The 11,380-nt window shown below is 45.5% G+C and overlaps 1 protein-coding gene across 1 annotated transcript in view; it reads right to left on the reverse strand.

The window, feature by feature from the left end:
• Nucleotides 1–1,069: 1,069 nt before the first annotated feature.
• Nucleotides 1,070–11,380, reverse strand: part of LOC147013646 (carnitine O-acetyltransferase-like) — a 69,278-nt gene continuing 58,967 nt past the window's right edge. Inside the window, exons 11-15 of the mRNA XM_085855716.1 lie at nucleotides 7,223–7,345; nucleotides 6,771–6,906; nucleotides 5,988–6,050; nucleotides 1,893–2,030; nucleotides 1,070–1,554 (exon numbers count right to left, since the gene is read on the reverse strand). Of these exons, the coding sequence (XP_085711842.1) occupies nucleotides 1,357–1,554; nucleotides 1,893–2,030; nucleotides 5,988–6,050; nucleotides 6,771–6,906; nucleotides 7,223–7,345 (658 nt within the window). The 3' untranslated portion in view covers nucleotides 1,070–1,356. The remainder of the gene's footprint in view (nucleotides 1,555–1,892; nucleotides 2,031–5,987; nucleotides 6,051–6,770; nucleotides 6,907–7,222; nucleotides 7,346–11,380) is intronic.

Raw genomic sequence — 11,380 nt, forward strand, 5'->3', positions numbered from 1 at the left:
AACACATAACGACGTACGCACTGTGTTAAACCTTGCCAGCAAGATTATTCTCACTTGGTTTTTCTCATGACAATACCATGTGATATCAAAAATCCAGAGTGAACAATTGAAATCACTGATACGAACTGCAGCGCACGCGCAAAGTGCTAGGGCCTGAAGACTTGATACATGGAATCTGTGGAAGTGTTTTTTTTTTTCAAGAACTGGATAAAACTCGGTGGGATTGGTGGCTTTGTACTGTTGGATATTTCCATTTTTACAAGGTCTAAGTCCTACGAAGGAGCTGCCACACTAATCACGCATAGATGCAGACACATTAGACATCGGACAACTTTAGCAGATTAACGCAGCCGGTAACATTGAGGGAAGTGATGGGTGCCAGAGACGCCATTTTGCGAAGGTGACTTTCTGCGAAGTCCTGATGGCTACATCTTTACTTTCAGCAAGTGCAACACAAATCAAATTCCTTTTTCTTCGGGACATTCCAGAAACTGCTTTTCTGCCGCTTCGGAGCTTGGTGATGCGTGATGAGGACGCCGTTAGAATAGGTACACGGATATCACGCTACCGGTATAGATGTGGCACGTAGCCTGTTTTGAGCAGATTACACATACCACACACAACACGAGAAAAAAGGGACATTCCCGGGATGCGGGCTGCTGCTGTGATTGCTAATGAATGGGCCACACATCCTGCTGTACCTCGTTTGTTGTCTCGATGCAACTCCTGAGATGAGGGCAAAATAAAGGGGTTTCTAATGACAGGAAGTGAGTTTGGTTCTTGTAAAAACTGAATTTGGAGTGAGACAAAGGGCAAAAATGAAACACTAAATATTAATTTTAATATTTCTTTTGACCGATTTGACATTTGAAACGTATATCGCATCGGATGAGCGAAGTTTTGCACACGAAATACGTTTGTATCGAGGTCGGCAGGTCTGGGCATACCTTCCTCTGCTTTAGTTGGAGCTACGCTTCACTAAGTTGCAGGCTGCATTCACAGTTTACCAAACAAAGTAGTGTATGTCACAAAGAGCATTGTACCGACTCTCCGAGCCAATCAACGGATATCCGTTTAAAACCAAATCTTTATATGATATATATGTACACTGTAAGCCACAAAGTCACACATGCTGAAACAAAATGGACACACATTCAAAGGTCAAGTCGTCCAATATCAAGGCAGGTCACGGGGGTGAACGCAGAGGCCGAAATAATAAAAGCAATCCGGAAGTCACCGTTTTTGGACATCTTTCCCTCGGGTCCTGTGGTCACGTGCCATGGGGTCACAGGAGGTCATCTTTGCTTTCTTATAAAAACCAGTGCAGGTCGTGACTGTGCTCACTCATGCCAACTGTCACTGTTCTAGAAGGCAGTGCATGTCTGAGAGGGCATCTTTGATGGCGCGTGCCAGCATAGAGGCGTTTGTGAGTATGCAGCTGTTCAACGCCGTCACACTGAAGTTGATTTTGGCAGACTGGGGGTTGTAACAGATTCCGTAGCCATCTGGGATGGCAGGGCCATAGCACATCACGGCATCTGTTTGTCCAGGTACCTGCAAACCCAAGACCGGACTCCATTGGTAACATTAGAGATATTGGCATGAAATAAACTGAGTTTTTCCGCACCACTTGAACAGGGAAAAATAAAGGAATGACTAACTTAGTTTCCTTGCATCAATCAACCAATCACAGTGTTACAGGCACACCTCCACATTGGATGATCAACGTACCGTACATGGGGCCACGGTGTGGCCATGGCAGTGGTTATAATTAAACAAAAGCTCTAATGGACAGTGTTGTTGATCTTGTGCTCGATGTACACAGGAATTTTGTTCAAGGTACAAGGCCAAAATAGCCCAAATCTATAAGCAGATCACCGAAGAAGGCTCACCTGGTTGGTGGAGAGTATGTAGTGAGTGGCAAAAGCATACGATGTATCCATGAAAAGTTCAGGGATGTTGTATTGGTCTTCAATAGCTTGCAATTTGAGGCCCATTAGGTGCCGGTCCACTGCTTGACCACTCAATGCCTGCAAGAGCACAACACAGGTAGTCGTCAGGTATTTCACCTTGCCCGGCATTGTGACAAGTACCATGATCAATACAGTGACCATTTAAGGTTGGAGATTCATTGTGTTAGCGACTTGGTTTGTTACCCGAGACTTCTTGACCCATATCCTCTGATGTCCCTTCAAATTTTGTACCAGTTTATAATGGTAAAGATCCCACAGGATGATGCAGAGGTTGCGCACACACCATTGAAGCTGTCTCGTGTTGGTTTGATTCCCAACCAGACTATGGACTGTCAGATTGGTTCCTTGCAGGCAAGCGTTACGATATGTCACAAGGTATGCCGTCCCTTGAATAAATGTTCACCTGTGTGTCCGATCTGCTTGCGTGAGTTGGTGGATCTTCAAGATCTCTCAGTATCTTTCGTGAAAAGCAGGTGAGCTATTACCGGCACCCTGGCTAAATTCCAAATTCTTGTAATGAGTAACTTTGGGAAAGTAAAGGTAAACCACCTTGTGTAATCCTTGCCATTGGGTTGCTTTGGAAGCATTGTACCTGCCTGACTGTTTTTAACCATTGGCTTGTTTGAGACCACATCGTACTTTGGTAGCTCACGAGAGAGAGAGAGCGAGAGCGAGAGAGGGGTGGAAACATAACCTCCTTAACCTTTGGTGGTGGAGGTAAATACCATGCTATGCAGTACTAGATCATTTTTGGCCCGATCTATCAATGATGAAGAATCACTTTAAAAATTAAGTAACTCTCGTATCCAGATCCGGATTCGGATCTTCACCAAAATCGAATCAATTCGTCCATGCCACACACCCAAGTTTCATCCAAATGTGTCCACAACTTTTTGAGATATCCTGCACACACGGAGACAGACAGACAGACAGACAAACAAACAGAGGTGAAAACATAACATCCTTCAAAAAAAAAGAGCTCGGTCTCAGCGTGCGCCAGTCCTTCCTTCCTTCTGTTGCTCCATCCGTCCAGCCATGTGACTATATTACGTCTATTACACTGCGCAACAAATTTTTATTTATTTTTTGTTCCTGTGTCGTTTAGTGTTGTTTCCAAATCGCTTATGCCTCAAAAATAGAGAAAAATGGCGATTATTCCCCTCACACTTTGCTTTTGTGTCCAGGAGAGTGATTTTTGAGACTGACCCGCCAAAACTGCAATGAGGTTAGTGCAGCTATGCTCGGCTACCCGCCACTGTTTGTTTTGTCAGGTTCATTCACGCTTTCACATGGTTGCGAGCTTGTCATCTTTCAAGGTGACGTACTACAATATCTTGTATCCAGTCTTTCTTCGTACTTCAGTGTATGCAGATCTTAACAAGGAAGTAAATGTCATAGTATCTTGTAAATTCCTGTAAATCCTAACAAGGAAGTAAGTACCTACCGTTTCAAAGCCGTCTTCAGGAGAGAGCAGCAAGTCAGAGAGCGAGGAAGACGTTGTACATCCAGATCGCAATTTCACAGGTGGAGCTGAGGAGAGAAACCCATACTACCCCAACCAAAAAAGACCTCAACGACTTGATCAGAGGTCTTGGTCTCACCAAGTCCAATGCCGAGCTTCTGACGTCGAGGCTCGAGCAGTGGAACTGGTTGGATGAAAGTGTGCAAGTCGCAGATCAGAGGAATCGCCACCAAGCTTTTTGTGGCTTCTTCACCAGTCAAGATGAACTCTGCTTCTGCCACAATGTGACCAGTCGGTTCGAGGCGATCGGAATCGCCTGCAACCCGAACGAGTGGTGCCTCGTCATTGACGGCTCATTCAGGAACCTCAAAGCCGTGCTGCTCCATAACGAGAACAAGTACCCCTCTCTTCCCCCTGGCTCACTCGATGCACCTCAAGGAGGATTACAACAGCGTCAAGACCATGCTGAACGCCTTGAAGTATGATGAGTATGGCTGGGAGGTCATCGGAGACTTCAAAACAGTGGCATTCATGATGGGTCTCCAAGGCAGTTGGACCAAGTTTCCCTGCTATCTTTGCCTTTGGGACAGCGGGGACACCAAGGCCCACTACCACAAGCTGGACTGGCCACAGCGGACCGAGTTCTCCGTGGGGAGGAGCAACGTCAAATGAGAGCCACTGGTGGACTCCCGGAAGGTGCTGATGCCACCACTGCACATCAAGTTGGGCCTCATGAAACAATGTGTCACAGCTCCAGATAAAGAATCGGCAGCCTTCAAGTACATTCAAGACTTCTTCCCTAAGCTGTCTGAGGCAAAGGTCAAAGCTGGTGTCCACAGATAAAGATAAAGACCACAGACCACAGATAAAGAAGATCATGAAGTGCAAGGAATTTCCCAAGAAGCTCACTGGGGTGGAGAAAGTGGCTTGGAACAGCTTTGGCACAGTGGATTGGGGCTTCCTGGGCAATCACAAGACCGAAAACTATGTGGAGCTGGTTGAGACTGGTGAAGAACTACGGCACCATGGGCTGCAGGATGTCCCTCAAAGTCCATATCCTTGACGTTCATCTTGATAAATTCAAGGATAAGATGGGAGTGCACTCGGAGGAGCAAGGTGAGTGCTTCCACCAGGATATACTGGACTTTGAACGCCGCCACCAAGGGCAGTATAACAAGAACATGATGGGAGATTATATTTGGGTGCTGATTCATGAAAGTGATTTAGTGTATAATTGTAAGGCCGAGGTCACATTTGCCACGGCGGCCGTGGGGTCTCCAAAATCTACGGCCACGAGCAATTATACGGCGGCCGCAGTATTTCCGCGGTCACACAATGTAGCAGTCACATATGTTTTTATTTTTCGGGGAGCCGCACGGCAAATTTATAAATTGTGGAGACTGAAAACGTGGGGGTGCCGTACGGTCTTTGATTTGTTGTCGCACGGTGACCTTAGGGCGTTCCTGCGGCGGCCATAGAATTTTCAGGGCAGACGCAAGGTGCCTGCAAGGCGACCGCAGGGGGGGCCCAAGGCAAACGTGTGGCCAGACGGACGGTAACGAATGGGTTAATTTTTTATATTTTTTTAACCAGTTTTTTTGGTTTCGGCTTGTCGAATTGCGACGGCGAACGTAGAAATGAAAAAAGTTATAACTCCGCGTTATAATTCCACGGCGACCTTACGGCCTGTAAAATATAGCCAAACGGCGTAGGGCCACCCTGAGGCTACCGCAGAAACTCTGCGGCCACCACACGTTTCTGTCAATTCAGAGGGCGTACGGCCGCCGTATCCTCGCCGTAGCGCAAATGTGACTTCGGTCTTAGGTCTTAGAAACTGTGGAGACCGAAAACGTGGGGTTGCCGTACGGTCTTTGATTTGATGTCGCACGGTGACCGCAGGGGGCCCTAAGGCGAACGTGCGGCCAGACGGATGGTAACGAATGGGTTAATTTCTTTTTTACCATTTTTTTTTTTGTTTCGGCTTGTCGAAACTTGTTTCAAAAATCTTAAATGCAAAATGTGCAATGATGACATTGAACAAAATGCTTGACGTGTTTAATTACGTTTATGTTTTTGAGGCGTACCAATACATTGCGCCAAAAATCAGAATATGTTCGTCACGAGGCGTTGTTGAAAAATATGGATATCAATCATCAGTATTTTCAATATAGTTTCTTGTATTGTCATTTTAATTCCCCCAATTGAGCAACATCAACAACAATCAATCACTGATTGATCTTTTTTCTTGTTTTCAATGCAATGTAAATTTGTACACACCCCCACCCCCAACCCCCAAACCAAAAACCCTGGATATGTCCCTTTGCTTCCACCTTGTTTGTGTCTGTGGCTGTGTGCATGAAATTGAGTGTCTGTGTGTAGTTTTCCCTTGCCTTACCAACACAGCCAATGGTGGAATTTGAAATTTTTCCTAGGTCAACACACCATTGCTTCCTCTTACAAAAACACTACAGCACATCATACAAATAGGAACGATCTAATGTCTACACAAGGTTCCAACAATAATGGATGATGTAATTAATGTTCAGCCTTACCCATTCTGTGCCTGTCCGGTGTTTATCCACTGCCTCTCTCATTAGCTGCTGCTTCACCTGCACCTGCATACCACATGATACACATGGAACTGCTCAGAATGCCTGTAAATACATGAATGTTGAGTCCACGCATGATGAATGTTCACATTTCGGAACTGAATGTTGTGCATGGAAGTCATCGAGATGGAAAAAAAATGAGGAATGAATGAAGAGGAGGGAAAATTCATTGGAAGACTACAATGGCACTCGGTAGAACGCACACCTCCACCAGGCTGAACAGTTTACATTTCGTATCCCACTGACAGGTGGGATCTGAATCCGGACCTCAATCAAAATTGAATCGGCTTGTTCTTGTCAGCAAACCTACTCATCCACCGAGTTTGCCAACAACTTTTTGAAAAATCATGTTATGCATAGTTTTTACCCCCATCCGTCAATGGTGAAGAATCGCTTAAAAAAGTTAAATAATTCTCCTATCCGGATCTTCAACAAAATCAAATCGATTCGTCCTTGTCACACACCCAACCTGTCCACAACCTTTTGAGATATCCTGCTTACAGAAACAGACAGGTGTGAAAACAACAGCTTCGTGCACCTCCGGTGGTAGAAGTAACTACAATATGTTTGTTGCGATGAAAGTCAAGGCACAGTACTGTATCCTGTATATATTTCCCACGACGCCCCATTGTGACTTTGTGCCCTCCATTCACATGATTTATCTCAATCGACCCCACACATGTACGATTATAAGTACAGAATATACATAAATATACATATATATACCGAAATGTCATCCCGGTCAAAGGCATGAACAAATGCCAGTGACTGCAAAGTTGTCACCGAGATGGTGTCAGTCCGCCCAAGGTGAAAGAACCTTGTGGTCACCTCCTCAGATGATGGGCACACCTCACCATGTCTCCTGTACATCACCAAAACAACATCAGACATGTAATCATACTTCAAGAAACTTCTCCAGCACATAAAAACCTTGAACACCTTAATATGGAAAGCACAGGTAGGTTCATGTGTGGTAGGTATAGTTTTGTTCCGAGCCATGTTTACTTCGGTTGGCCTGAATCTCTGCATGTTGTCCACAACCCTAAAGAGGGTGTGAGGATCACATTGTCTTTACAACATTTCAGTTCTTCGAAAAACAGTTTTTATTGCTGAAGATGTATTTTAATAACAGTTTCAAGAAATACCCAAATCAACCTTGTCAAGGATGATTGATTGACCTGTAGTATGCCAGCTGGATTGCCATCTGGATGAAGGCATCTGGACTGAGGCCTTTCTGCTTGGCAAAGTCCTTCCCAAACTTGTTGTAGTCAAAGCAGTGGATATCCAAATCCGCAACTTGTCTGTGAAGAGGAATCCACATTCATAAAGATAACTCGGATTTACCACATTGACGGTCTAAACAAATCTGTTAACACACACACACACACACACACACACACACACACACACACACACACACACACACATATATATTTATATAATTATACTGGCATATACCCATGCACTGCAAGGAGTTGAATGGGTGGCAAAAGATGGATGAGACATAATAGTTGATGTTATGGGAAGCTGGGGAGGGTGTCATTAAGGATGTGATGCACTATGGTTACCTGTCCTTTTTTTCTAAAGGACCTCCTTGTAGATGACATTTTGGGTGAGTGTCTTGTTGCTGAATAGTCCTTGTGAGGAATTATTGTCCACTTTGATAGATATATAGGAGTAACCTCTTGCATGTGAAAATGCAACATATAGTTGGCCATGGGAGAACACGGGGGCTGGGAGGTATATTCCGAGTTTGTCAAATGTTTGGCCCTGGGATTTGTTTATGGTCATCGAGTATGCGAGTCTGACTGGAAATTGCACCCTCTGCAGTGTGACTGGAAGGTTGGCGTCTGATGGGGCAAGTTTAACATGATATAGGCCTAGCCCTCGACTGAACAGGAGCAGTGGAGGGTGACCGAGAATCAGAATGCAAATTTCAATGAACGGCACTTTTTGGCGCACATCCAACGATCGAACACCGCTTGGACGCTTTAATTTGAAGATCACACATGCAAGACACAACACAGGTAACGATGGCGGTTGATATTGACAATTAATGTAATGAACGGCAGTTGTTTGGGTGCATCCGACAATCGAACACCTCTTTAATTTGAATAGTTAACACGCACACATTCAAGGTACAGAATCTATTGTCGGACACCGCGCTTTCGAAGAACAAAGAAAAGAAGAGAATCCGGGCAATGAAGGGATGACCTCATACCCATTCCCTGGTTCCCCCTACCTTCAGATTATAGCCTTTGATGTTATCTGGACGTAGGCCTATTGCAACTTATTTTCGGGTGTTTTTAATATGTATGTTGGATATCAGACACAAAGTGACAGTCTAAAAGGGTGTGTTCAGTCCGGGAAGTACGTTGGATTTCAGACACAAATTGACAGTCTCAGAGGGCGTGTTCAGTCCGGGAAAGAGCCAATCGGGGTACATCATGTTGGCAGAGCTCTGGTGCTCATCGTTCCCCTCCTTCCACGCTGATTTTTAAAACATGACAACCATTGCTGATGTTCTGAGCTATACTATTTATTATCAGTTGTGTTTATGTTCAGTGTTTGATGCAATGAGTACTCCCTTACTCGAGTTCATATTTTTTGGATAGATGGCAGCACTTACCAGACAGCAGTTCAGCGATGGCGACCGAACGGGAATGAATGTGGCCGTCGATGGGTTGAAAATATTGTTGAAGCCACGTTGTCATCCAATTCCAGCTTAGAAATTTAGTGCATCGTCTTCGTCACATTAAGAAACCCCAGTAAATGGAAAATGAGCACATTCCTGCCAGCAGTTTCGGAGGAGAAACGTCAAATTATGCGCAGACATTAACAGAAATAATATATTTTTAAAATAAATCTTTACTTTAAATACAATGTTTCTTTTTAATTTTTTGTGTCAAATTCACCTTCCGAGGTAGTCAACATGTACAGAAGAGTTTTACATTGCAGACGCTGTTTTCTCGACAGTGGCATTATACCTCTCAGCGGTGACGGTCTGTCGACCACAGACGTAATGGCGTCAGCGACTGACCGATGATGTCATGACGGAATTACGCCTCTCAGTGGTGACGTCACATGTCGCCTTGCAAACAAATGTAAAAATTAGAAAATTGCCCAAAATTCCTAAACCTGTCCGTTTGGCGCAATCTCACATAGCCCATGCTGTTCATTAGACCACAGAGCACCCGCATGCCGAATGTGGCGACAATCCGTCTGGCAGTTTTGGAGGAGATACGTCAAATTACACGCAGATGTTAACAGAAAATATATATATATATATATATATATATATATATATATATATATATATATATATATATATATATATATATATATATATATATATATATATATATATATATATATATTGTTACGAATTCGCGCCCACCGGCGTGCGAACGACCGCTTTTCAATAATAGTACCAACTCACCCACTGGACGGACAATTCAGTCGTGACCTTCCGGAACAATGCCGGAACCCTGTCACGGGTGGGTCTTCAACCCCACCACGGCCTAGCCAATTTTCTACCCACGCAAAATAGGGTCAATCACCAAATATCGATATACCTTAGTACCTGCGCAGGCAGCCAACCGGGAGACCATACCTCGACGCAGGTCGGCTTGGAGACGAACCGCTCAAGCGGTCCATTCCATTCTTCAGTGATAACCGAGCGGGTATTCTCGCCCGACCTCGCTGGATCTGATTCTATTTAACGGGTATTTAAAACCCAACTAATATTCCGAGATGCAATATGGCGTTCCAATGGGGGAAAAAGACATGACGAACAGGTAACATTCACACAAGCACATTTATTATTTTCACACATGCACATATAGAGCCATGCAATCAATGCAGGTATTCAAGAACACGTATACAGGCAAACAATCATGCACGGGACGGGGACAAAGACAAGAGCAAGGTGAAAGCACTACGACCGTATATCAGCAATTATCGAGTCACTTAACAGTTTTTACTTACAGGACATGGTGCCACCAACATTCATTCAAAAGAAAGGAAAAGGCCACCCTCAAAGACGAGGGCGCCAGACAGGGTCCGTAGACCTTTATGGCGTGGAGCCTGGTTGACCGAACGGACCCCACGAGACCGTTGCAGGTTACCTGCACCCTCGTGGTGCAATGGTGGGCGAGCTCTCTCCGGCGCTCTCCTCCTGGGTGCGCAGGCTGGGCGGCAGAGCTGCAAAGCGGCGCCTCCCGTCCGCGTCCTTCGTGCCTCGACCCGGACCACCGCGCACAACACACATGACTTGGCGCGTCCAAAGAGAAGGCACCACCACGACGACGACGAAACCACCAATGCACACGAAGAAGACCACCAGTGAACCACCACGAAGACGACCACCAACCCGAAGACGACAAAAAGCAAAGCCCCCAACTGGTGTCCTGCGTGCCCTTATATCCCCCAGTTCCAACGCCTCGCTCCTCCCCGTTTATTGCTCCGATCCTCCTTCCAGCTCCTGCAGGAAGCTTCCAGAAAAGGGGCGTGCCCTCTCGCACCCCTCCCCGCGCGCTTCACGGGGGCCGAGAGGATCATATTTGGCACAGGTCCAGGGAGATTCATTCCCCCAAAATGAGGCCCCTCCTTCACATGACCTTTGACCCGCATCGCCCTTCCCCCACACCAAAGCGCGGGGAAAACAGGCGGGAAAATCCGTGCGCCACGGATAGAGAGTTGTGGTTTGGTTTGTGGAGAAGGGGATCGGCAGTTGGCGCAGCGGGGGAAGGTGGTTAGGTGATGGGCGTAATTGTGGTTGGCGTTTGTTGCGAAGCGGTTGATGAGAGTGATGTTGGTGGTTGGTCCAAAATAACGATAGTAAAGAAAAACGGCTATCTCAAAGGATCACAGCCCCGTGACACAAATAATTCCCATTAAACAACGGTGGGGAAATCTAACTGAACACAGACTTATCGATCTAACTGAACGACGGACCTTTATGGTGTTCTGCGAATTTCCACAGCCGTAACAATATATACACATATATATTATATATATATATATATATATTGTGACGTCCACGGGACTTGAACAGTCCCGCCAACGTAGAATGAGCCGAAACGATGGAGGCGGTTTATTTTTTTATAACCCAAAGATGGCGGTTTTAATCGCTCTACCGCAAACGGGACAAGGAAGGTGGCACGAGTTGCTTTTCACTGAGTTAATAATGTTTATTTCTCGAACCAGAAATAATAATAAGACTCGGCAAGAGAAGGGATCCGGGGCGATTCGACGGGATGGTGGTGTTGGTTCGGGCGTGGGGAAAACACAAACAATTCCAATGGATATACAAATCTCAAACCCTCTAAGGCGCC

Source organism: Eptatretus burgeri, chromosome 14 (assembly GCF_056783735.1).
Source record: "Eptatretus burgeri isolate ZD-2024b chromosome 14, Ebu_testis_v1, whole genome shotgun sequence".
Classification (NCBI taxonomy): Eukaryota; Metazoa; Chordata; class Myxini; order Myxiniformes; family Myxinidae; genus Eptatretus; species Eptatretus burgeri.